The sequence below is a fragment of the Theropithecus gelada genome, chromosome 20, assembly GCF_003255815.1.
Source record: "Theropithecus gelada isolate Dixy chromosome 20, Tgel_1.0, whole genome shotgun sequence".
Classification (NCBI taxonomy): Eukaryota; Metazoa; Chordata; class Mammalia; order Primates; family Cercopithecidae; genus Theropithecus; species Theropithecus gelada.
This window is the reverse complement of record NC_037688.1, coordinates 38,812,144-38,839,148: the sequence shown is the minus strand read 5'-3', so window position 1 is coordinate 38,839,148 and position 27,005 is coordinate 38,812,144. Positions and strand designations below refer to the sequence as shown.

Here is a 27,005-nt window from a genome sequence, read left to right as displayed (position 1 = left end):
GAGGCTGCCTCTTGCTGGCTGAAGCTCAGTTCATGGTTTCTCCTGGACCAGCTGCTGAGACCAGGGGAAGTGGCAGTCAGTTTGGCAGGTCACGGTCTCATGCCCACACTGGAGTACAGTGTAGGGTCAGCTTCACCCAAACCAAGGCCTGAGAGTTGGGGAGGGATGGTTCTTAGGGAAAATATCGCCCAAGATGCTGCTACCAAGGGAGCGGGGCATAGATGCCTAGAAATTTGACAGCCAGATATGGGATTTGAGGCCCAGAAAGTTTAATTGACTTTGCAGAAGTCACACGGCTGATTCATGGCAGGATCAAAGGCAGCAAATATTTCTCCTAATTTTTTCATTCGGGGTGATTGGACTGCCTTCCTTCTTAAGGTTCAGAAAGTCCCCTTTGTCTGGCATCTTAGCCTTGATTTGTATAGTTTTACATGCCTGTGGAATTATAGTTGTGTGAATGAGAATTCACTGGGAGAGAATTTTTTAAAGATCAGTGCTACTAAGACCTTGATATATCCAGGGCCTTAGTGAATCACACAAAATAACTGTAAGTTCCTATCTTAATCACTACACTTTAATTAGACATTAATCATTAATATTTCAATATTTTCAGTAGGCAGAGCACAGTGGCTCACGCCTGTAATCCCAACACTTTGGGAGGTCAAAGCGGGTGGATCACTGGAGGTCAGAGGTTCAAGATCAACCTGGCCAACACGGTGAAACCCTGTCTCTACTAAAAATACAAAAATTAGCTGGGTATGGTGGTGCACACCTATAATTCCAGCCACTCAGCAGGCTGAGGCAGGAGAATCGCTTGAACCCAGGAGGTTCAAGCAGGTTGCAGTGTACCAAGATCATGCCTGGGCAACAGAGCTAGACTCCATCTCAAAAATATATATTTTTTCAGAGACATCAATTGATTGTACCTTTTTCCATTGTTTAAACTTGACACACTAGCATTCTTTCTAGATGTATAGTTTACAAAGTAATTCTATAAACAGCACCACATTCAGTCTTCCTGGAGCCCTGAGAAAAAGGGATGGCTTCCAGGCATTTTTACAAATGAGGAAACCAAGACTCAGAGAGGATGACTCACCTGCCCAGTTCATATAGCCAATAGGAGGCCAGTAAGAGAATCTGACAGCAGCATAGTGTGTGGTGCCGACTCCACCCACTTGCCAGAGGTGAGCGTGCCCATCTCTCCTCACTCCATATTCAGTAGCATCAGGTTTATAGCTTGGTGGGAATATTTATACCATGGAAATTGACAAACGCTACAAATCAGGGCTCCTCACTCCCACCTCCTTTACTGGTAGTTAAACATTAGCAGTGCAGGCTGGGCGCAGTGGCTCATGCCTCTAATCCCAGCACTTTGGGAGGTCGAGATGAGCGGATCACCTGAGGTCAGGAGTTTAAGCCCAGCCTGGCCAACAAGGTGAAATGCTGTCTTTACCAAAAATACAAAAAATTAGCTGGGTGTGGTGGCGGGCACCTGTAATCCCAGCTACTCAGGAGGCTGAGGCAGGAGAATGGCTTGAACCTGGGAGACAGAGGTTGCAGTGAGCCAAGATCATGCCACTGCACTCCAGCCTGAGAGAGAGAGCGAGACTCTGTCTTGAAAACAACAACAAAAACAACAACAACACATTAGCAGTGCATAACTGCATCTGTCTGACTCTAAATCTTGTGTTTTTTTCTGCCCTGGCAGCTGCCTCTTTCTCAACTACCAAAGAGGTGTCTTCAGTCCAGCGGTGGACATGATGGCTCACTTTTAATCCATTTCCCTATGACCTGAACATTTGCTATGTTTCCTTAAACCATTTTCAAAAACAGGCTGATGCTCCTGGTGGCATTTTCCACATGACTCTCTGACTCTATCTTTTGGCAACCTTTTATAAGGTTTCCAACCAAAGCTTGATACCCCTTCCCACTGTGTTCACAGCCCCTTCCAGTCTCCAAGAACCATCTGGGATGAATGCTGAAGGAAAGAATGTGAGTATTGTCTTCAAATAACATTTAACCTGGCCAGGCGTGGTGGCTCACACCTGTAATCCCAGCACTTTGGGAGGCCAAGGTGGGCAGATTACGAGGTCAGGAGATCGAGACCATCCTGGCTAACACAGTGAAACCCCATCTCTACTAAAAATACAAAAAATTAGCCGGGCGTTGTGGCGGGAGCCTGTAGTCCCAGCTAGTCAGGAAGCTGAGGCAGGAGAATGGCGTGAACCCGGGAGGAGGAGCTTGCAGTGAGCCGAGATCGCACCACTGCACTCCAGCCTGGGCAACACAGCGAGACTCAGTCTCAGAAAACAAAAGAAAAAAAAGAAAAAGTTTAACCTCACAAGGAAAAGATGTCCAAGCACTCTGTTTTAGTTTTGAGTTTTGGTGTGTTGGTACCAATGGCCAGAGCACTAGGAATCCCTGAGGCGTCTTCCATTTGAAAAGAGGCCTAAAATGACTGAATTCAAACAAAGCAAGTTGTCTAATCACAACAGAGTTAGGTTGTAAATCGATAATAAGCTATCTAGGATATGTAGATATCTGTTAGATATCTTGGCAATTAAACAGCACACTTGTTAAAAAATCAATAGCTCAAGAAGAAATCACAAGGGAAATTAGAAAGTATATCTAACTACATGATAATGACAGCACAACCTATGCAAATTTGTGGAATGCAGCTAAAGCAGTGCTCAGAGGGAAATTTATCACTTTTAATGCTTATATTAGAAAGCAGGACAAAAAAGAAAACTGGCCCAAGCTCTTTAGTTTTTATAACAAAGACTGAGTTCAACTCCTTGCTGTTGACGTTGTTCAGGCATGCATTTATTCTATAATGAAGATTTATTGTGCATCTACAGCGTTCAAGGCTAGGTATTAGGGGCTGGAAATGCAATAGTGAATAAGCACATATAGTCCCCGCCTTCATGAAGCTTACTGAGTAATACTACTGAATATATTGGCCAGGTACGGTGACTCATGCCTGTAATCCCAGCACTTTGGGAGGCCCAGGTGGGAGGATCACTTGAGCCCAGGAGTTCGAACAACAAAGTGAGACCCTCATCTCTCAAAAAAAAAAAAAAAAAAATTAAAAATTAGCCAGTCATTAAGGTGCATGCCTGTGGTCCCAGCTACTTGGGAGGCTGAGGTGGGAGGATAGTTTGGGCCTGAGAGGTTGAGGCTGCAGTGAGCCATGGCTGTGCCACTGCACTCCAGCCTGGGTAATAGAGTAAGACCCTGTCTCAAAAAAAAAACAACAACAACAACAACAACAAAAAACTCCAACAAACAAATTATCATAGAATTAGGAATTGTGATAAGTATCGAATAAGAACCAATAGGGTGCAGCGATAGCAATGGACAGGGTGATCTGGCTGATGTGGTCAGACACGGCCTCTCCAGAGGTGACATGTAAGTGGACACGTGAAGATCAGCCAGCCAGCCATGCTGGAAAGCAGAACAAGAGCTTTCTGAGCGGGCAGATCTCAGAGGCAGGCGATGGCCTGAAGCCAGCATGGCTGGAGCCTGGTGGAGGAGAGGGATGTAGGAGATTACAGACACAGAGGCCAGATCACGCGGAGCCTTAGGTACCAAGGCAAGAAGTTTGGATTTTATTCTTAGGCCATGGGAGGCCACTGGGGGTTGAGTTCTACTGTAGCCCCATGTTATTTCAGGTCAGGACTTCAGGGCTTGAGCAAGAAGCTCTACAGCCCGAGCTGTTTAACAAGTCCCACCAGAACTTACTCCAGGAACACCCCGTGTTTCTGGAGCCCACACTCAGAATCACATTACATAGCCAGGGATCCTGAGCAACCGATTCCATGCCCCATGAGGGGAAGGAAGCCAGGGGGATTGGCCAGGCTCTGTCTCCACTCCACCCCTTACACTGAGGCTGCTTTTGGTGCAGACTGCTCTGGGGTGAAAGGGGGATGCCAACAGCACCCCACAGTGAGCCTAAGCTAACTGTAGTGGGAGTCTCACCAGCTGGCTGCTTTTTTTACAGAAAGATAAAGGCGATATGGAGGTGTCTATCCAACCTGGTCCATACGTGGATCCTTTCACGACAGTGACCCTGGACTGGCCGGACAATGACAAGGAATTACGCTTCCAATGGTCATGTGGTAGGTGATGATAGAGTTCTTTTTTTTTTTTTTTTGAGACACAGTTTCGCTGCCCAGCCTGGAGTGCAATGGCGCGATCTCGGCTCACTGTAACCTCCGCCTCCTGGGTTCAAGCCATTCTCCTGCCTCAGCCTCCTGAGTAGCTGGGATTATAGGTGCCCACCACCACACCCAGCTAATTTTTGTATTTTTAGTAGAGATAGGGTTTCACTATGTTGGCCAGGCTGATCTCGAACTCCTGACCTCAGGCGATCCACCTGCCTTGGCCTCCCAAAGTGCTGGAATTACAGACATAAGCCACCGCGCACTGCCGACGATAGAGTTCTTGAATTGTCCTGTTTCATTAAGAAGTGGTGAGCATGGCCGGGCGCGGTGGCTTAAGCCTGTAATCCCAGCACTTTGGGAGGCTGAGACGGGTGGATCACGAGGTCAGGAGATCAAGACCATCCTGGTGAACACGGTGAAACCCCGTCTCTACTAAAAAATACAAAAAACTAGCTGGGCGAGATGGCGGGCGCCTGTAGTCCCAGCTACTCGGGAGGCTGAGGCAGGAGAATGGCGTGAACCCGGGAGGCGGAGCTTGCAGTGAGCTGAGCTGAGATCCGGCCACTGCACTCCAGCCTGGGCGGCAGAGCGAGACTCCGTCTCAAAAAGAAAAAAAAAAAGAAAAAAAAAAAAAAAGTGGTGAGCAGTGGTCAGACTTTGCTGTTCTTTTTCTTAGTCTTCACACCAGCTTTTCCTATGGCCGACATTTTGTGTAACTTGTACATGCCAGACCTTGCAAATTCCATGGAAATAGCAGGTGGGGCTGAGCCTAGTTGCTCGTGCCTGTAATCCCAGCACTTTGGGAGGCTGAGGCAGGTAGATCACTGGAGGTCAGGAGTTCAAGACCAGCCTGGTCAACTTGGTGAAACCCCATCTCTACTAAAAATAGAAAAATTAGCCAGGTGTGGTGTTGCATGCCTGTAATCCTAGCTACCCTGGAGGCTGAGGCAGGAGAATCATTTGAACCCAGGAGGCAGAGGTTGCAGTGAGCCAAGATCGCGCCATTGCACTCCAGTCTCGGCAACAAGGGCGAAACTCCATCTCAAATAAATAAATAAATAAATAAATTTAAAAAGTGACGTTAAAAAAATTAAAATGTTTATTTAGAGCTGATGTTATTATTCATGACCCCTTTCAAAACCAGTCTGTGCCACGTTCAGGGCCCCTGATGGATAACAGTGTCTGTCCATTTCTCTCAGGGCGTTGCTGGGCTCAGTGGAGCGGCTGTGTTGAGAGGCAGCTGCTGCACACAGACCAGAGGGAGCTGGTGGTTCCAGCATCCTGCCTGCCGCCGCCCGACTCTGCTGTCACCCTGCGCCTGGCTGTTCTGAGAGGTCAGGAGCTGGAGAACAGGGCAGAGCGGTGCCTCTACGTATCTGCGCCCTGGGAACTCAGACCTCGAGTCAGGTGGGGCACGTGGGCAGTTCCTCCAGGGTCCTGATTCATTCATTCAGCCGACACTTACCGAGGACCCACTAAGGCTGGGGCTGCCTTGGGGCAGGGCTGGCTGTGGGGGTCTCTGTTCTCATGGGGGTTAGCTACCACCTGGTGATCAGCACTGCTGGCGTGAATGAAGAAGGGAGACAGCGCACGTCTATGAAAACTGCCCAGACTGGGGATCAGAGAGGCTTCTCTCAGGAACTGAAGCTCAGCGGAGATGTTCAGGAGAAACTCACAGGGCAGGGAACGGGCAGCTGGAGCAGGAACAGAGCGGGCAAAGGGAGGGAGCAGAGAATCAACAGGGAGTGAAAGAGGCCGGTGTCCTGAGGATGGAGAAGAGAAGGGTGGGAAGGAGCTGGTAGTGTAGGCAGGGCTCAAGTGGGGCCTTGCCGGTCATATCAAGATTTTACCCTTTTTCCTAAGAGTGATACAGAGAAATCACCCGAGAGTTCTTTATTTCTATTTTTGTTTTTATTTTTATTTTTTTGAAATGGAGTCTCGCTCTGTCACCCAGGCTGGAGTGCAGTGGCGCCACTGCAGCTCACTGCAGCCTCCGCCTCCCAGGTTCAAGCCTTTCTCCTGCCTCAGACCCCCGAGTAGCTGGGATTACAGGCACGCGTGCTACCGTGCCCAGCTAATTTTTATGTTTTTTGTAGAAGCGGGGTTTCACCATGTTGGATAGGCTGGTCTCGAACTCCTGACCTTAGGTGATCCACCTGCCTCGGCCTCCCAAATTGCTGGGATTACAGGAAATGAGCCACCGTGCCCAGCCAAGCATCCAAGAGTTCTAAGCATGTTACTTCAATATGCTCTGGCGGCTCGGTGGAGAATGACTTGGAAGAGGGCCAGGGAAGACTCAGGGAGATTGCCCAGGCTCTTGCAGGAGTCAAAGTAGGAGGTCAAGGTTGCTTGGCCTATCAGCCAGTCCCTGCAGGAAGCAGATGGCTCAGCCAAACCAGGAATAAATGGAAGAGAGCTGGATGAAGGGACCGTTTGCAGGTGAGGGCAGGGATAAGGGAATGAACCAGGGGCAACAAGGCAAGAATATAACCAAGGAAAGCCATTATCACCCCCAGGAATGCAGAGGTAAGATAATGGGATGGCATTACTAGAAGTCCTGGGAGCTGTCGCTGTGGGAGAGGGACCTCCCAACGGGAGATGTGGCCTTAGTTGGAGAAGCACAGCCTCTCCCACCTGCAGCCCATCGGGGAAAAGAGCAGGGAAAGCCATGAATAAATTCCCCAAACTCTCTCCTCTTACCCTCCAGTCCTCTGTCAATGCTTCCCATTGGCTGGACCCAGTCAGAAGCTGGAGGGTGTGGCAGCTTGGGTGATGCAGTCATCCAAGTCTAGAAAGCTCAGTCTCCCAGGTCAGAGCCGCAAGTGGGAGGAGACTGGAACAGAGAGGCAGATAGAGAATGTCCCGCACACTTGGACTAGGACAGACATGAGGAAAGAAGCAGGAAGATTCAAGAGCTATCGTCAAGTTCAGACCAAAGGGGAAACTGGGGAACTGTCCTGTGGAGGGCAGGTCTATGCAAACCTTCCCCCAAAGTCTGAGGAAGCAGAGAGGCCGAAGAAAGAAGCTGACATGTTTAGTTTCTCAGAAAGGAACATTTAATTGAGACTTGTGAACAGAAACCATGATGTCCAGGGCGGCTGCAAGACAAGATGGTGAATGCCGGCACCATGACCCCCCAGAACCAGGGCTTATATACCACAGGGAAGGAATGTGTAGGACAATTGTAGGGAAAGGCAAGAATACTATGTGAATCTCTTTAAGGGCAGTACTCACAGTAAGTACATGCTCTTACACAAAGAACTGTAGAGAGAATAGAAATCTTAGAGGGATTCCTGGAATTGGAATTAATCAGTAGTCAACATTGCAGATTAGCATCCAAGATGGAGTTGCTTTGGCCTTCATAGAGACTTTATAGAGAAGACCAAGAGTTTGGATCCAGACACAATGGTTCAGTTTCTATCTGCCCACTTAGAAGTTACATGACATAAGCTTTCGGGACCTGGTTTGCTCATCTGTGATGTGGGGATGCTAATATGTCACTCATAGGGCTATTGTGAGCATTGGACAAGCTAGAGACAATGGAAGTAACGTGTGCATGGCAGGCACACTGTCAAACCACAGCATTAGTTTACTATTATCAGAACTAAAAAGAATCACAGAAATTATCTAGGCTATCCCCTCATTTTTCAGGTGAGGAAACTGAGGCTTAGAGAGTTTAAGTGATTTGGCCAGACATGGTGGCTCATACCTGTAATCCCAGCACTTTGGGAGGCCAAGGAGAGTGGATCACCTGAGGTCAGGAGTTTGAGACCAGCCTGGCCAACATGGTGAAACCCCGTCTCTACTAAAAAAATACAAACATTAGCTGGGTGTGTTGGTGAGCGCCTGTAATCCCAGCTACTTGGGAGTCTGAGGCAGGAGAATTGCTTGAACCAGGAGGCAGAGGCTGCAGTGAGCCGAGATTGCACCACTGTACTCCAGCCTGGGCGATAGAGTAGTCTCAAAAAAAAAAAAAAAAAAGAGTTTAAGTGATGCACACGAGGTGACCATTTATAAGCAATAAGGACGGGATTAGAACCCAGGTCCTGTCTCAGCCTCATTCACCTTCCATATCATTACGCTGTGCAGTGAATGAAATGGGAATTCAGTCAGGCCATGACTCAGTCCATCTTCACAACCAAGGCTATGTCCCGGCGTTGGTTGGGGCACAGACGGCTTTTATTCCGTCTGTAATTTGAAAAAGGGCCATTCCCTACCCTCTCAAAGGACTTGAGAAGAACTGGACAAAAAACCCGGCCAGTGGTCACAATACCTGTCTGAGTCCATTTTGCACTGTTATAAAGGAATATCTGAGGCTAGGTAATTTATAAAGAAAAAAGGTTGGCCAGGCGCAGTGGCTCATGCCTGTAATCCCAGCACTTTGGGAGGTTGAGGCGGGTGGATCACTTGAGGCCAAGAGTTTGAGACCAGCCAGGCCAACAGAGCAAAATGCTGTCTCTACTGAAAATACAAATTAGCTGGGTATGGTGGTGCATGCCTGTGATCCCAGCTATTCGGGAGGCTGAGACAGGAGAATCGCTTGAATCTGGGAGGCAGAGGTTACAGTGAGCCAAGATCATGCCACTGCACTCCAGGCTGGGTGACAGAGCCAGACTCTGTCTCAGAAAAAAAGAAAAAAAAAAAAAAAAAAAAAAAGAAAAGAAAGAAAGAAAGGAAAAAGAAAAGAAAGAAGAAAAAAGGTTCATTTGGCTCATGATTCTTACGGTTGGAAAATCCAAGACCGGACATCTGTATCTGATGAGGGCCTCAGGCTGCTTCCACTTGCCGTGGAAGATGAAGGGGACCTGGTGTGTGCAGAGAAGGGAGGGAGGGGCCAGGCTCTTTTTTTTTTTTTTTCCTGGAGATGGAGTGTCAATCTGTCACCCAGGTTGGAGTGCAGTGGTGTGATCTTGGCTCACTGCAACCTCCACTTCCCTGGTTCAAGTGATTCTCCTGCCTCAGACTCCCAAGTAGCTGGGACTACAGGCGCTCACCACCGTGCCCGGCTAATTTTTGTATTTTTAGTAGAGATGGGGTTTCACCATGTTGGCCAGGCTGGTCTCAAACTCCTGACCTCAGATGATCCGCCCGCCTTGGCCTCTCAAAGTGCTGGGATTATAGGCATGAGCCACCACGCCTGGCCATCTTTTTAACAACCAGCTCTGGGGGTGACTAATAGAGCAAGAACTCGCTCCTGAGGGAGGACATTCACCCATTCATGAGGAATCTGCCCCCATGACCCAAACACCTCCCATTAAGCCCCACCTCCAACATTGGGGATCACATTTCAACATGAGGTTTCGGGGGACAAACATCCAGATGATAGCAATGCCTGGGGGAGCTTCCTCACTCTGTCCTCTGTCTGCCTTTCAGCTGTGAGAGGAACTGCAGGCCAGTTAATGCCAGTGAAGACATTCTGCTCAGGGTCACCATGGGGGAGGACTCCCCAGTGGCTATGTTCAGCTGGTATTTGGACAACACCTCAGCAGAGCAGGTGAGCACAGTGACAATCACTCCAGAATGGAAATCTCCCTTGTGCTTTCAGCACACCCGTGTCACATGGCCATTACTGGGCCACGGTTGGGTCAACTCCATTCAGAGCGTGTGGTGTGGGACTCAGGGTATTGGGCTAGGGAGAAAATCAGAGAACTGACAGCAGGGCAAATGGGCACAAGGGAGAAAAGCTCTGGAGAAACTTTGCAGCAGTGCTCTTGGCATCTCAGCAAAGTCCCGCTTTCCAGACGGACAATCCTAACTCCAGCTTTCGTGGAATGGCCATTGGTCAACAATTGATGGATGGAGGCTGTGTCCCCAGGTAGGGTGATTTCAGTGGTGCAACTTACACTTCAGGGCTCTCCATGTGACCAGGCTGAGGCTGGACGCCTCCAGTAACTGTTTTTTGCCTTGTTTTGTTCTCTGCTGTTTCTCTCTCTCCACTGCTTTTCCCTGGGAACCCTCCTTCAATAAATAACCTGCACACAAGGCTGGGTATGGTGGCTCATGCCTGTAATCCCAGCACTTTGGGAAGCCGAGCCAGGCAGATCACCTGAGGTCAGCGGTTTGAGACCGGCCTGGCCAATATGGTGAAACCCTGTCTCTACTAAAAATACAAAAACATTAGCGGAGTATGGTGATGCGCGCCTGTAATTCTACCTACTTGGGAGGCTGAGGCAGGAGAATCACTTGAACCTGGGAGGCAGAGGTTGCAGCGAGCTGAGATCATCCACTGCACTCTAGCCTGGGCAGCAGAGTAAGACTCTGTCTCAAAAATATTTTCTTTTTCTTTATCTTTTTTTTTTTTTTTTGAGATAGAGTCTCACTCTGTCACCCAGGCTGGAGTACAGTGGCACGATCTCGGCTCACTGCAACCTCTGCCTCCTGGGTACAAGCGATTCTCCTGCCTCAGCCTCACAAGTAGCTAGGATTACAGGCGCACACCACCATGCGCAGCTAATTTTTGTATTTTTAGTAAAGACACAGTTTCATTAAACTACAGAGTTTAGTAGAGACAGAGTTTGGCCAGGCTGGTCTCGAACTCCTGAGCTCAGGTAATCCTCCCACTTCGGCCTCCCAAAGTGCTGGGATTACAGGTGTGAGCCACTGTGCCTGGCTCAAAAATAAATAAATAAATAACCTGCACACAAATCCCCATCTGAGGCTCTGCTTCTGGGGAGCCCAACCTGAAACAAACACCCCAATGAGGCTGGAAAGTGGATATTCCAGGTGACTTCTTGGGGAGCTAGGGCTGCCTGCCCTCCATTCATCAGTAATAGATCTGAAAGGCTGTCTAGCACCCAGAAGCCACTGTCCTGCTGCAGTCCAGTGGCCTGGCTATAGCGTCAGGAGCCCTGGGCGATCCTCTCTTTCAGGCCGAGCTCCTCCCGGATACCTGCGGACTCAGAGGATTTTGGCCAAGTTCCTTAACCCTCCTCCAAAGCAACACCTCCACGTTGTTGCTGAACAGCTCCTTTCTGCAGTCCTGGGGAGAGGTCATCCGAATCAGAGCCACAGGTGCGAAGCCTCCCTTTTATCTCCTCTCAGGGAACCCAGATAGACCCAGAAGCACTCAGATATTGGGCATGAGTTTATTTTTCTTTTCTCTTTTAAATACGGAAATAGAGAGATGGGATCTCACTATGTCGCCCAGGCTGGTCTTGAACTCCTGGAGTCAAAGGATCCTCCTGCCTCAGCCTCCTAAAGTGCTGGGATGGCAGGTGTGAATCACCACACCCAGCCAGGGCATCAGCTTAGCGCAGAGGCCACAGCGCAGGCTCTGGTGTGAATCGCACCACTGCCGCTTTCTACGTGGGAAACTCTAGGCAGAGGATTTCACCTCTCTGTGCCTCAGTTTCCTCACATGTAAACTGGGGATAATCGAAATGCCTGCCTCAGAATGGTTATTTTACAGGATGAATGAGATAACCCCAGTGTTACAAGCAGGTCATTCTGGGGTCATGCAACCTGCATGCCCTGCCGGGATTGTTCAGGGCTTTTTGTTTAAAACAAGCCCAGTGTGGGAAACAGATTCTCAAACACACAGACAATGGAGGTGATGATTCTTTCTAGGATCGCTTCGCTTCCGTATTTCCCGAAGTGGCCACAGACCATGCACATCAGGAGAAGCTAGAGTATTAGTTAAAAATGCATGCTTTTGGGTCCACCCCAAACTTTCTGAATTGGGTCTAGGCCAAAGCATGAGTTTTTATGGGTTAAAATTCTCTTTACGCCCAGCTCTTCCAGGCATGCACTCTCTGAAAACCTAGGTGGCTACTCCAGGTGATGTGGGATGTGACTGCAGGTCCACTTGTGGCTCTTTACAGCGATCTGGGGGCCTGGGAAGAGTGTGGGCTTCGGGGTGGGCTCAGCCTGTTTCCGGATCCTGGTTCTGGTTTTTCCTGGCTCCGTGATCTTGAGCATTTTCCCAGCATATGCCCACCTTGTGAGGTGTCTGTGGGGAAGCCGTCATCATCAGCTCACTCTACAGATGAGGAACTGACTCTCGAAAAGGTCAAGTTCTCAGCCCGGGTCTGGTGGCTCATGCCTGTAATCCCAGCACTTTGGGAGGCTGAGGCGGGAGGATCCCTTGAGGCCAGGAGTTCAAGACCAGCCCTGGCAACAGAGCGAGACCCTGTCTCTACAAAAATTAGAAAGTTAGCCAGCCATGATGGTGCACTCTTGTGGCTCTAGCTGACTCAAGAGGCTAAGGCAGTAGAATCACTTAAGCCTAGGAGTTCAAGGCTACAGTAAGCTATGATTGTATCGCTGGACTCTAGCCTAGGCGACAGAGCCAGACCCTCTCGCTAAAAAGAAAAAAAATTAGGAAAACAAAATTGGAAAAGAAAAGGTCAAGTCCTCAAGTCCAAGATCACTTGGTTAGCAAATGGCAGAACTAAAATTCAAGCTCAGGTCTGTCTGATGATCTTCCCCTATCTCTGCTCAGTTTCTCAAACTGAGGCCCTGGGATCTCTTGCATCAGAGTTTAATTGTTGAGTTGTTAGATATGTACGTTTCTGGGCTGTCCCCAGAATCTCCAGAGACATCTGAGGTTCTGGGTTTGACGTAGGGCCCAGGAATCTTTGTGTTAACGAGCTCACAGGGAGATCTAACGGCAGGATGGAGTTTGTGGGCCCCATATGGCCGCCTGAGCATGATGTGTCCTCACTCTCAGCACTGACCAGGCACGCCTATGGGGAGGACACCTACGTGATCAGCGCTCTGCCTCCCGCCGAGGTGCCTGCCTGCACTGTTGCCCCGGAGGAGGGTACTGTTCTGACGAGCTTCGCCATCTTCTGCAATGCCTCCACAGCCCTGGGACCCTTGGAGTTCTGCTTCTGCCTGGAATCAGGTACCGGCTGAGGACTCTGCTCTTCCCTCAGCTCCTGGGCTCATCTTCTTGCAGAACAGGGGCCTGTTCTCTATGGGAGCTGCAAAGAATGTGTTCTGTGTGTGAAAGAGGTTGCCAGGATGAGGGCTTCCCTAAAGCTTAACCCCTAGCCCCAAAACACTGACCCAGCCATCATTCCACCGAGACATGAGAAGAAGGTCTCATCAGTACCTCCTCCACAACTAGAAGCCCAAATCCATTGTCCTCGCATGGGGGACATTGATGGAGTGAAATGAACAAGGATACTCAAAACTATGACCTTGTAGGGCGGCCACCAAGACACCATCCCCCAAGCCCCGCTCACCACACACACAGACACACACACACACATGCACACACACACTCGGAGTAGCTGAGACTCCAGGAAACCTGGAGCTATTCAAGAAGACAGAGATGGGCCTGGTTAACAGAATCTTCAACAATTTCATTGATGCTGCTTTGCAGGCAGCCCCAGGGAATGGGTGATACTGCAGGACGAGCTGAGCTGAAAGAACGTTTTTGCAAAGGTATACAGGTGACAAACATGGAAGACCCCATCCACAAGGCATCAAACCCTGCACAGTCTCCCTGCTGTCACCCTAACCACCCGCATCCAGGGACAGCCACAGGGCATTAGCAGGAGAGATGGGGGAGCCACTCGCATTGTATTTATTCTTCCGTTTGGGGAGTGATTGGTCCTTGGAGGGCTCATCTGAGCCCTTATCTCCACCTGGTGGGCTTTGGCTTCTTTTTTTAGTTTGTCTTTTTTTTTTTTTTTTTTTGAGACAGAGTTTTGCTCTTGTTGCCCAGGCTGGAGTGCAGTGGCACAATCTTGGCTCACTGCAATCTCTGCCTCCCGGGTTCAAGCGATTCTCTTGCCTCATCCTCCCGAGCAGCTAAGATTACAGGCGCCTGCTACCACACCCAGCTAATTTTTGTATTTTTAGTAGAGATGGGGTTTCACTATGTTGGCCAGGCTGGTCTCAAACTCCTGACCTCCGGTGATCCATCCGCCTCAGCCTCCCAAAGTGCTGGGATTACAGATGTAAGCCACGTGCCCAGGAGGGCTTTGGCATTTTGTGCTCTGAAAATGCTCTAGTCAGGTTGTAATTTTCCTCCAAAGTCAGGTACCAGGAGTGTTGCCAGGATGATCCCCCAAATCCAGCGTGAAACATCACAATGGTGTAAACATTGCACCTTGATTAGGGAAAGGGCACATCAGCTACTGTAACACCCAAGGGAGTGTAGTTTTCACAGTGCCCTGTCTCATAGATGTGGAAACACACTGCTGTTAAGAGGGCTGTGAATGGGGCTGAGTCTGAAAGGAAAAAGTTCAAGCAAGGTAAGTGGATTTTATTTCAAACCTGCGTCCCGCCAGAGGGAAAGGCCAGGACAGCTGCTCTAATTCCAATAGGCTATTCTGCTGTAGTACCTCTCCCGCCTCATCCAAGTGAGCACGGAGGCAGGAAAGTGTGGCTACAGAAAAACGAGCCCCAGGCCAGGCGTCGTGGCTCATGCCCATAATCCCAGCACTTCGGGAGGCCAAGGTGGCTGGATCACCTGAGGTCAGGAGTTCGAGACCTAATTTTTACATTTTTTTTTGTAGAAACAAGGTCTTCCTAAGTTGCCCAGGCTGGTCTTGAACTCCTCGCCCCTGAGCTAATTTTTAAGTTGTCATTGTTGCTCCTCCTCCCCCTCTTCCTTCTTTTTCTTCCTCTTATAATTTGGTTTACCACCTTGACTTAAAAAAAAAAAAAAAACTGTAAATGGGATATTTTTCCTGCAATTTTTTTATGGATTTTAGTAAAATTATTCCAAAGTTACAGCAACCTGCAGTTGCTTAGAGAAGACAGTAAATCAGCATATGTGACTGTCTCTTACATGAAAGTGTGGAATCCCAAGAGCCTACTATGCCTTCAAGAGCTGTGACTTTTGTGTCCCTGTGATCAGGCTCTCCCTGAGTGGGTTGCCGTCTACCTGGGGCTTAGAGATGCCCCCTCATTGGTCAATTTCTGGTCTTGCCAGGTTCCTGCCTACACTGTGGCCCTGAACCTGTCCTCCCATCAGTGTATCTGCCACTTGGAAAGGAGAACAATGACTTCGTGCTGACAGTAGTTATTTCTGCCACCAATCGTGCAGGGGACACACAGCAGACCCAGGCTGTGGCTAAGGTGGGTGGTGGCAGTGGCCACTGTTTCTTTACTGAGAAAAATTCTCCACCCTTATGAACCTCACCAAAAAGATGGCTGGATGGAAGATAGCCAGGGGCATAGCCAGATGAGTCACTGATTCATCCATTCCTTCCACAAATATTTACAGAGCATCTACCATGGGCCACGTCCTGGGGGTATAGCCAGGGACGCAACAGACATGGTCTCTATGTTTGTAGATCTTATGATTTAGTGGCCAGAATTGGGGGAGGGTCCTGGGAGCTGGTGGGTGAGGAGGGTTGGAGAATGACTCTGGCATGAGTTAGGCCAGCACCTTCAAAGGGCTCAGAGGAAGTAGGACCAAAATTAGCCAACAAGGACTCAAGGAAGGGCCTGGATAAGATCCCAAGATTTCAAGCATCAGAGGCCGGGTGGAGGCGGAAGAGGTTGAGACCAAGAGGAGGAGGGTAGCCAGTGGTAGAGCAATGACTTGTGCCAGCCTGGAGCTGACCAAGGCTTGGTTTGGGTGGCTGTCAGCTGCCTGGTGCGAGCAAGTCTGGGTGCCCTCTAGCCTCAGGAAGTGCCCAAGAACTCCCAGGTGAGGCCAAAGGCATTCAAGCCTGCTCTGGCCCCATGTGACTTCAGAGGCCAGGTTCTTCCTAGCAGGTTCTGAGCACATTTCTGATTTCCCAACAGGTGACACTCGGAGACACATGGGTTGAGGATGTAGCATTCCAGGCTGCAGTGTCAGAGAAAATCTCCACATCTCTGCAAGGCGAGGGTGGCCCCAAGCAGCTCCTCCAGCTGGCCAAGGCCGTGTCCTCCGTGCTGAACCAAGAGCACAAAAGCCAGGGCTCAGGACAGCCACTGAGCATGGACGTCAGACAGAAGGTGCCCGTGGGAAGAGGGGGGGCTCCTTTCATTCCCTTTCTCTGGGGCCCCAGGGTCTGCGTGTGGCCATTTGGGCTGTGCATCAAGGTTCATGGATCGGGGAGAAGCCTGTGGTGTCTCCCAAGCGGCTGACACCACCTCCCTCTCTCTTCTTTTGGGTGAGTGACATAAAGCGAAGAAAATGCCTTCTTCCTTGGTAACCTGCTTTCTCGGCTGGCCCTCATGGAGGCACAGGCCTCTGGGATGGGGAGAGTTTAGAACCCATCACCCTCTCCCCTTCATGTTTCAGATGACAAGGCAGAGCCCCAGAGGAGAAAGGGGACTGCCCTCGGTCACATGGGTAGTGGTTTGGGGTTGGACCTCAGATGGTGTCCCAGCTTTGTCACTTACCATTTGCATTGTCACAGGCCAGGGACAGTTTCAGTTTATAAGCCTCAGTTTCCCCATATAGAAAAGAGGAATAAGAATACTAGTCTCCTCATACAATTGTGGAAAGAGTTAAATAAGAATTACAATCCCTGCAACTAAAAAACTAGATAAGATCGCCAACATTCAGCCAGTTTTAATCCACAAAAATGGCCGGTCCATGTTACAACCTAGTATGATAAAGTATTGCAGAACCTACGATTGTGTCCACTCCTAGCGCGTGCCACATGAGTTTGCATGTGTGTGTGCATGCAAACACACACACACACACACACACACACTCCTGTGGGCATGGAGAAGAGAAGAAAGACTTCTTTTGGCCCCCTGAAATGTTTGCAGGAAAGTACTGAGTGTGGTGCTGGAGGCCCAGTAGGTACTTAATACAGAAAGCAGGATTGTCATTGTGATCGCTTACACAGAGAAACTAACATGTATCAAGCACCTGCTATGAGCTGCCAGGCCCTGAATGAGGGCTTCATGGATCTGTACTCCCCACTACAACCCTGGGAGGTAAATGGTGAGGCCTCCATCTGTGTTACAGCTGAGGAAACAGAGGGTAAGAGAATCAGAGGTGCCTCCCTGGGTCCCCATGTCTGGTAAGTGGTGAAGCCGGGGTTCAAACCCAGGTTAGAGGATCCCCCTCCACCTCCAGCCCTCTTACCCCAGACCTTTGTTTCACATTCCCTACCCCATCCCCTCTGCCACATACATACACGTTAACTCTCACACATACATACACACACTTTCACACACACTCTTATGCACACACACACACACGCACTCACATATGCTCGCACACACACACACTGACACACATGCTCACACACTCATAAACACATACATGCACTCATATTGACACAGGCTCACACTCACAAACTCATACACACACTGACAGGGGCTCACACACGGTCACACTCACATACACACACACATACATATGCACATACAAACTCACATACATGCTCACACACATACACTGACACACTCACACATTCATACACACACATACTTACACCTACACACATGCTCTCACACACATACACACACACTCACACTCACACACTTTCACACACACACAGCTGTCATTCCTGGTCGCATTCACTCTGAGAAGTACAAATGGGAAACTTCCCCTGGACATCCTGTGGTCCCCAAGCACACAGACCACACAGCCTAACCCACGGTCTCTCCATGAAATGCCCGGGGCCTGGCACAAGACAGATGTCAAACTCTCACTGGGCAGCTGAGAAGATGTTAACAAGGGCTCTGTTGCGAGAGGTGTGCGCAGGGGTTAGGGAACAAACTAGACAGCATGGAGGACCCCATGGGCCCGGCCTGCTGTGAGCAGGATCCACTGGGCCAAAATTAAGGCGTTGGCAGAGCTACAAACCTGGAGGCTCCAGGAAAGAAGGCATTCCTTGCCTTTTCTGGGTTCTAGAGGCCACCTGCACTCCTTGACTCCTACCTTCAAAGCCAGCCACACAGCATCTCCAAAGCCCTCTCCTTTCCCTCTCTCTCTCCCCACCCTTCCCTCATCCTCTTTCCCTCTCTTTGTCTTCCCGCTACCCCTACCTCCATCACCCATCTCCTTTTCTGATTAACGCTCCTGTCTCCCTCTTAGAAGGATTGTGTGATGATGTTGGTCCCACCTGTTTATCTGGGATAATCTCTCCATCTCAGAATCTCCATCTCAGACTTAATTGCATCTCCAAAATGACTTAGCCAAAGTGCCTTTTGCCACACGCAGTAACATATTCACAGGTTTCATGGATGTGAATGTGGGCATCTTGAGAGGGCTGTTATCTGCCTAATCACACATCATACAAGGCAGACAGAGGTCTGCAGGGCTTTAGAACCCCCCAGGTGTTCTAAAGGCCAGGTGTGGTGATTTACGCCTGTAATCCCTGCACTTTGGGAGGCTGAGGCAGGCGGATCACTTGAGGTCAGAAGTTCAAGACCAGCCTGGCCAACATGGCAAAATCCTGTCTCTACTAAAAACACAAAAAATTAGCTGGGCGTGGTGGTGTGCACCTGTAATCTCAGCTACTCAGGAGGCTGAGGTCCGAGAATCGCTTGAACCCAGGAGGAGGAGGTTGCAGTGAGTCAAGATCATGCTACTGTACTCCAGCCTGGGTGACAGAGTGAGACTCTGACTCAAAAAAAAAAAAAAAAAAAAAAGAAGAAGAAGAAAAGAAAAAGAAAAAGAACCCTCTAATAAGCCTGGTCACTCCTGACCCTGCATCTTCCTGACAGTACTTCATGGAGCCATGGAATTACATTTCCTCTCCCTGCCTTTCTCCCCCATGCCAAGGTCAGGGAGCACGTGCTGGGGTCGCTGTCTGCAGTCACCGGCAGCTTGGAGGACATGCAGAGGGTGCAGGAGCTGGCCGAGGTGCTGAGAGAGGTGACCCGCCGGAGTAGGGAACTCACACCCTCGGCCCAGGTGAGTAGCTTCCATCTACCGAGGCTACCGTGGGACACGCTCCTCCATGGCAGGTAGGTGATCAGCATAGGTTGAAGGGGCCCCTTGGTCACAGGGCTCTCCTGGGGCTCCCAAGACCTCTGCCATCTTCTTTCCAGGGGTTCTGCATGGGTGATTCATGGGAAGGCGCCCCTCCTGCAGCCCATGTATCTCACGCTGGGTGAGAGGGCCTGTTTGCCCAGACTCTCACTCCCCCATCTGCTGGTGAGCAACTTGAGGGAGTAACTGAATCTCATTAATATTTGGGTGGCCAAGTGTGAGTCCAGTCACTGCTACTGACTGCTCATGTTCTCAGCTTCAGTGCATGCCAGCCTGACATCTGGCTGCCAGCTCCTGCCCTTCCTTACCCTTCTGGGGGTCTTCTCTGACCCTCAGAGCCTACTCTACCTGCCCATATGGCTGCAAATTCATGCAGTGTTCAGTGACTAATGGAGCTGGTGTATAAATACCCCACCTCCCTCAACCCTCTTGATGGATAATCCCAAGCAGGAGTGAATCCCAGGTAATGGGCTTGATCACACTCCTGTACTGGCTTCCACCCTTCCCTGTCTCACACCCCCTACTCCCCACAAGTGTTTCTTGGGATTATCTCCAAATAAATGACTTGCTCTCAAATCCTTGCTCCAGGATCTGCTTCTTGGAGAACTCAAATTAAAACACCATGTTCCCAGGGTTCTGACAGCCAAGGGTTAAAAAAGAAGCCATAGGCCATGTGCGGCGGCTGATGCCTGTAATCCCAGCATTTTGGGAGGCAGAGGCAGGAGGATCGCTTGAGGCCAGGAGTTTGAGACCAGCCTGGGCAACATAGTGAGACCTCATCCCTTCAAAAACAAAACAAAGTCCAGGCACGGTGGCTCATGCCTGTAATCCCAGCACTTTGGGAGGCTGAGGCAGGTGGATTGCCTGAGGTCAGGAGTTTGAGACCAGCCTGGCCAACATGGTGAAACCCCATTTCTATTAAAAATACAAAAATTAGCTGGGTGGTGTGCGCCTGTAGTCCCAGCTACTCGGGAGGTTGAGGCAGGAGAATGGCTTCAACGCAGGAGGTGGGGGTTGCAGTGAGCTGAGATCGTGCCACTACACTCCAGCCTGGGTGATAGAGAGAGACTCAGTCTCAAAAAACAAACAAACAAACAAAAACAAAGCAAAACAAAATTGGTTGGGCATCATGGTGCACACCTGTAGTGCTAGCTACTTGGGAGGCTGAGGTGGGAGGATCAATTAAGCCCAGAAGGTCAAGGCTGCAGTGAGCCATGGTTGTGCCACTGCACTACAGCATGGGTGACAAAGCAAAACTCTATGAAAAAAATAACAATAAAAAGAAGCCCTAAAAACAGGGAAAGTGGGCCAGTACTTTGGGAGCCTGAGGCAGTAGGATCACTTGATCCCTAGAGTTCAAGCCCAGTCTGTGCAACATAGGGAAACCACATCTCTACCAAAAAAAAAAAAAAAAGCCTAAATACTGGCATATACCTGTAGTCCCAGCTACTCAGGAGGCTGAGGCATAAGGATCACTTGAGTCCAGGAATTTGAGGTTACAGTGAGCCGTGCTTGTGCTACTGCACTCCAGCCTGGGCAACAGAGTAAGACTCTGCCTCAAAAACAAACCAACAAGAAAAAACAGAAGAGGAGAGAACTGTCCTGGCTTTGACCCACCCACTCTGGTGGGAGGTTGTGCCCCTAAAATCTTCCAGCCTGAAGCTAACAAGGCTGGTCTTGATTCTGGGGCTTATTCATGATGTGACACTTTCCATTTACACATCCATTTGCTAATCCATCTATTTACATGCATATACACTGTATACACATGTACCTGTACACATCCTCCACTCTATCCTTCTATCCATTCATGCATGCATTAATTTCATCATTCATTTAACAAATGCTTCCTGAATGTCAAGTATGTGCCAGGTAGTGTGCAACTCGTTGAGAATTCAGCAGCAAATCATGTAGACATGGCATCTGCCATTATGGTCCTTTCAGACTACTGAGACAGCCAGACATTAGACAAATAATTTCACAAATACATATAAAACTACAAAATTTGAATATGTACTGCATCCATCCACCCACCCACCCACACAACCATCCACCTATTCATTCATCTACCATCAACCCATCTATTCATCCATCATTCATCCATCCTTCATCCATTTATCTTCCACCCATTCATCCATCCACCTATCATCCATCCATCTATCCACCCACCCACTTATCCATCCTCCATTCTCCATCCATCCATCCGTCCACCCACCACTCATCCATCCACCCACCATCCACCCACCATCCACCCATCCATCCATCTACCATCCATCCACCCACCCATCCATCTGTCCATTCATCACCCATTCATCCTCTATCCACCCATTCATTCATCCTCCATCCATCCATTTTCCACCCATCCACCTATCATCCATACATCCATTTATCCAACTGCCTATCCATCCTTCATTTATCCATCCATCCATCCATCCATCCATCCATCCCCTAGTCATTGAATGTTCCTGAAGACCTACTATGTGCTGGGCACTGTGCAGGGCACTCTGGGAAGGATTCAGAGGCAGACCAGACTACTCTCCTGAAGGATCTTAGAGGACTGTAAGGTGGGAGGACCTGGTCTCAAACCAGAGATACAGGGAGCTTGTATGCCAGGTCTAGCCCAGCTCTTTCCTGGCTTGTTCCCCTCCTTGCTTCCCTTGTCCCTTGAATGACACAGGAATGGTTTATCTTAAGCGGGGGCTCATACTGCTTTTCCTTATTTGGGTGAACCCAGTGGGAGGCCAGCTGGGCTCTACAGCATGCCAGTGAAGCCTTGTTGACAGTGAGTGCCAAGGCCCGCCCTGAGGATCAGAGGCGCCAGGCAGCCACCAGGGACCTGTTTCAGGCTGTGGGCAGTGTGCTGGAAGCTTCCCTGAGCAACAGACCAGAAGAACTTGCGGAGGCCAGCGGCAGCCAGGTGGGTGTCCAGGCCAGATGCAGACCTCATACACTCTGAATGCTTAGCTCACATCAGCTTTTCTAGGTGGAGCTTTCCCCCCATCTTGCAGATGAGGAAACTGAGGCACAGAGGTTAAGGTGTTGCCCTGAAAGCTGTAAGAAACTTTCCAGAGAGCAGGGCTTCCGGGAGGCAGTGTGGAGTGGTGGGCAAATCACAGGCTCTGGAATGAGACAGCCTGAGTTTTGAATCCTGCCTCTGTCACTTAGGAGGCTTGTGACCTGGGCAAGATACAGAGTTTACCTAAGCCTCTTTTCCTCATGTGTAAATCAAGGCACTCTGCTTCATCCCAAATAAGCTGCCAAATGGAGAGATCATATGGACCCCCTAGGAGGTCTGGGTAAACCCCTGGCTCATTTTACCAAGAACACAGAAGAGAGGCAGCTGCCAGAGTAAGAACAGGTTGTAGCACTGTCTCACGTGGCCCCAGCATCCTGGTGGGGACATAGCCTCCTAGATGGCATAATGACAGAGCCACAAAACCCATTTCTTGCTGTTGCACAGTTCTTTGTCACATGGGGCCATCACCTCTATTCAGGAAGAAGTGAAAGACACACAACACACAAAGATGCTTGGATGCACACACACACATACTCAGACACACTCAATCTCCACAAACACACTCACACACAAAAACAGGGACCACACTCACACTCACGTGTAAGCTCACACGCACACTGAGAGGCCTCACACTCTCACATGGCCTGAAGAACACACTTTTGCACACAGGTACACATTTACACGCACACATCTTCACACAGGGCCATGCAGTCACATGTACTCACATACAGACTGCCACATATGGTTGCACGCTCCATAATCATGCAATCACCTATGCACACTCAAACACTGTACGCACATACATGCTCAGGACCACGCTCACATTCACGCACACATACACACGCTCAAACACTGCCATTCACATGCAGTGACATCACCCTCACACTTGTGTGTTCATGTGCGTGCACACATGCGCACACACACACATACGATTTGTGCCCCCATAGGAATTCTGTGCAAACATCCCGCCCTTCCTGGGTCCCCACACCAGCCGTGGTGTCAGGATGCGTCTCATCTGGGAGTTGGGATGGGTGGGGAGCAGATTCGAAGCCCAGGAGACCTGGTGAATGGCCTCGCTCTCAGCTGTTCATTTCCCCTGGAACAAGCCATAGGGTGCTGGCAGATGTCAGCAGCCCAGACAGCCACATTGCCTGATAGCTCAGCACACAGGCTCTGTAGCCATATGCTTCGCCATGAGTCCGGGCTCTTCCCCTTATCAGTGTGTGACTTCCCACAGTCTCCTGTCCTCTCTGTGCCTCCATCCCCCTTCTGTCCAATGGAGCTAGTGAAGCCCCTGCCACACCAAGTTACTGTGAGGATGGAATGGGCTCACAGAAGCCAGTCTGGAAACTTTATGAGTGCTGCTTTTGGGCCACCTCCGAGGCCGTCTTTCTCCCTCCTCTCTGTCCTCTCCCAATCCCTCCTGAAGGTCCCACATTGGCCTGGTGACAGTAACCAAAGATGGCGTATGGGAGCAGGTCCATAGCAATATCCTCCTGCCTCCTTTTCCAGAGTGCCACAGTGCCGCGGCTGCTTGGAATTGTGGAACATGTGCAGACCGCCCTCCTGCTGGGAAAACTTCCGGGGGTCCTTCCAGCCGTGCTGGCCACCCCCTCCATCTCTGTGTACACAAACAGGTACAAACCAGCTACACCATGGGTCCCCAAGAAAGCTCATCCCCTAACCTGGCTCATTCCACACCCGCACTCCAAAACCTTGTGCTAGGCAGAGCTCAGGAGACCAAACTTGGAGAAGGAGAAGTGATGGGACCTAGAGCTGGGAAGGGCTTTCCACTGAGAAAAGGTCCCCTTGTCACCATGTTGAGTGTTTGCACAGCACAGGAAGGGAGGCATGGAGTTGCCTCTATGCCTGGGGCCAAGCCCAGTGTTAGAACCACCTGAAGGAGTCCTGAGAGATGGTCACATGGCAGCTGTGCAGGCGAGGGGACTGAATGAATAGGACCAGACTTCTGTTAACCATGCCCTGCGTGTGTCTGGCCAGCCGCTGCTCCTTGGGCCTGTAGGAACTCAAGATCCACTTACCTTGGGCTCATACACACACACACACACACACACACAGACACACACACACACACACACACAGGGCTCATGGAGCACTGACGCCATACCTGGGATGCTCCACACCATCCATTCCTCCACCTGACAAGCAGGAGCTGGACAATGCTGCTGGCAACACTGGGACCCCTTGCCCCAAGCCTCGGTTCCTCCTGCCAGGGTTTCCCTCTTAGATCTCAGAGACAGTTTCCCAAAGCAGTATCCTGATTAGAGGAACAATCTGAAATGGGGTCCCCAACACAATCAGAAAGGGGCAAAGTCAAAGACCAGAAAAGATGGGGCTGGGTCAAGACATGGCATCAGAGGTCAAGGTAGGAAGGGAAGATAACCCTGGAGAAAAATCTGCGTCCAAGCTCATGTATTCATTCAGTGAAAATATTGATGGACTACCTGTTATATGCCAGGCGCTGCTGTAGACATTGGAGGTATAGCAGTAAACAAGGCTGGCAAAGCCCCACCCTCAAGGAGCCTCCAGTCTAGCTGCCTCTTGTGCTGCTTCTGCTGAAACAAACATGCTGAACCACCTATAGGGATCCAAACACACTCCCACTCTGATGGTGAAGCTGGGCTCCCAGTAGTGGAGGAGGTGTGGGGTCTTCCTCGACACTGACTTTCTCCTCCCTCCCCTGCCACTTCTGTTCTCACCTTGTGGCCAGAATACAGCCCTGGAGTTGGCAAGGCTCCTCCCTGCGCACGGATGCTGCAGACTCTGCAACCTTCATGCTGCCCACTGCCTCCTTGCTCGGCTCTCTGGAGGACGGCCAGGAGCCTGTGGATATAAAGGTAACAACAGCAGTAGCGTCCTTGGGGACAGCCTTTACAGTTTGCAGAGCACTTTCACGGGCATTTGCTCATTTGTGTTGAGTATGATGGTGCCCACTGTGCCGGTGAGCTTCAATGATTTTTGCAAAGCCACAAGTAAGTGGCTCTGCCGGGCTTCAGACCCAGACCTCTGGGCTCCCAGATTCACCCTCTTTCCATTGTGTTGCAAAATTCTCCAACAGCCTTGATTCAGGTAGTCACTGGAAATAAAGCTCTTCCAGCTTAGTGCCATAACTTGGAAATGGCCAACCCAGGCTCTTTTCCATCCGCAAATTAAAGCACATCTGACCGTGTACTCCCTGAGCCCTAATGAAAGCAAATGTGTTTCTCTTAAAGACTTACTGGCTTTTGGGGAAGAAAGACTGGGATGGGGAGGCTGAGGAGGGCGGATCACCCGAGGTCAGGAGTTCGAGACCAGCCTAGTCAACATGATGAAACCCCATCTCTACTAAAAATACAAAATTAGCCGGGTGTGGTGGTGCACACCTGTAATCCCAGCTAGTCAGGAGGCTGAGGCAGGGGAATCGCTTGAACCCGGAAGGCGGAGGTTGCAGTGAGCAGAGATTGTGCCATTACACTCCAGCCGGGGTGACAGAGCGAGACTCTGTGTAAAAAAGAAAAAAAAAAAAAAAAAAAAGACTTGGATGGTTTTACAGTCCAGTCATTGCTCAGCCAAAGCAAGTCTGATCTGGGTCCTCTAGGGCAGGCTCTCTGCGGCCTCAGCCCTGACGCTGGAAACATGCCAGGGGAAGCAGCGGCAGCGGAAGGTAGGCCCCCCCTGCCCCACACGCCAGGGCTACTGCTCCTTGAGTCTGAGGACCTTGCCTTTCACCCGCCAGCTTCTCAGGGGCCTTGGCCAACACTCCTTGCTCTCGGTTTCAGATGATGAGTTTCCCAAAGAGCCCCTTTCCAGCCCGAAGCCACTTCGATGTCAGCGGGACTGTCGGTGGCCTCCGTGTGACCAGCCCTAGCGGTCAGCTCATACCTATGAAGAATCTGTCGGAGAAGATCGAGGTAGAAGTTTGGGGTGTCGTCAGAAGTCAGGTGGGCCCAGGCTGGAGTTCAGTGGCATGATCTCAGCTCACTGCAACCTCTGCCTCCAGGGCATAAATGATCCTCCCAACTTAGCTTCCCAAGTAGCTGGGACAACAGGTGCAAGCCACCACACCCAGCTGATTTTTTTTTTTTTAAGTTTTGGTAGCAACAAGTTCTCACTATATTGCCCAGGCTGGTCTTGAACTCTTGGGCTCAAGCAATCCTCCCTCCTTGGCTTCCCAAAGTGCCAGGATTACAGGCGTGAGCCACTGCGCCTGGCCACATTTCTGTCTTCTTCTTCCTTTTTTTTTTTTTTTTTTTTTTTGTTTTTGAGACGCAGTTTTGCTCTCATTGCCCAGATTACAGTGCAATGGCAAGATCTCAGCTCACTACAACCTCCGCCTCCTGGGTTCAAGTGATTCTCCTGCCTCAGCCTCCCGAGTAGCTGGATTACAGGCACCCGCCACGACGCCAGGCTAATTTTTTGTACTTTTAGTAGGGATGGGGCTTCACCATGTTGGTCAGGCTGGTCTTGAACTCCTGACCTCAGGTGATCCACCTGCCTCGGCCTCCCAGAGTGCTGGGATTACAGGCATGAGCCACCATGCCCGGCCTTTGTCTTCTTTTTCAACTTGGTTGAAATTGAAAGTTGGCCAATTATTTTTTTAAAAAATGGTTAAAGAAGAGAATCATTCAAAATGATACTTACCAGCCAGTCATGGTAGTTCACACCTGTAATCCCAGCACTTTGAGAAGTCAAGGTGGGAGAATCACTAAAGGCCAGGAGTTCAAGACCAGCCTCAGCAACAATGTGAGATACCATCTGTACAAAGGATACAAAAATTAGTCAGGTGTGGTGGCATGCATCTGTGGTCCCAGCTACTCAGGAGGATGAGGCAGAAGGATTGCTTATGCCCAGGAGGTTGAGGCTGCAGTGAACCAAGATTGGTTTAAAAAATAACAGCACCAGGCCGGGCGCGCTGGTGCATGCCTGTAATCCCAGCACTTTGGGAGGCTGAGGCGGGTGGATCATGAGGTCAGAAGAG

General features: G+C 50.0%; 1 protein-coding gene across 2 annotated transcripts in view; it reads left to right on the top strand.

The window, feature by feature from the left end:
• The window catches only part of PKD1L2 (polycystin 1 like 2), a 108,166-nt gene that overhangs the window by 28,735 nt on the left and 52,426 nt on the right, over nt 1-27,005 (top strand). The window contains exons 9-21 of one of the 2 annotated variants that reach the window (XM_025370608.1): nt 1,943-1,992; nt 4,001-4,118; nt 5,363-5,570; nt 9,537-9,657; nt 11,033-11,174; nt 12,832-13,008; nt 15,052-15,197; nt 15,873-16,067; nt 18,802-18,933; nt 21,746-21,928; nt 23,540-23,664; nt 24,759-24,885; nt 25,807-25,938. In XM_025370608.1, the coding sequence (XP_025226393.1) occupies nt 1,943-1,992; nt 4,001-4,118; nt 5,363-5,570; nt 9,537-9,657; nt 11,033-11,174; nt 12,832-13,008; nt 15,052-15,197; nt 15,873-16,067; nt 18,802-18,933; nt 21,746-21,928; nt 23,540-23,664; nt 24,759-24,885; nt 25,807-25,938 (1,856 nt within the window). Of the gene's footprint in view, nt 1-1,942; nt 1,993-4,000; nt 4,119-5,362; nt 5,571-9,536; nt 9,658-11,032; nt 11,175-12,831; nt 13,009-15,051; nt 15,198-15,872; nt 16,068-18,801; nt 18,934-19,070; nt 19,588-21,745; nt 21,929-23,539; nt 23,665-24,758; nt 24,886-25,806; nt 25,939-27,005 lie in introns of those variants that run through there. The other variant, XM_025370609.1, reaches the window with a different exon arrangement.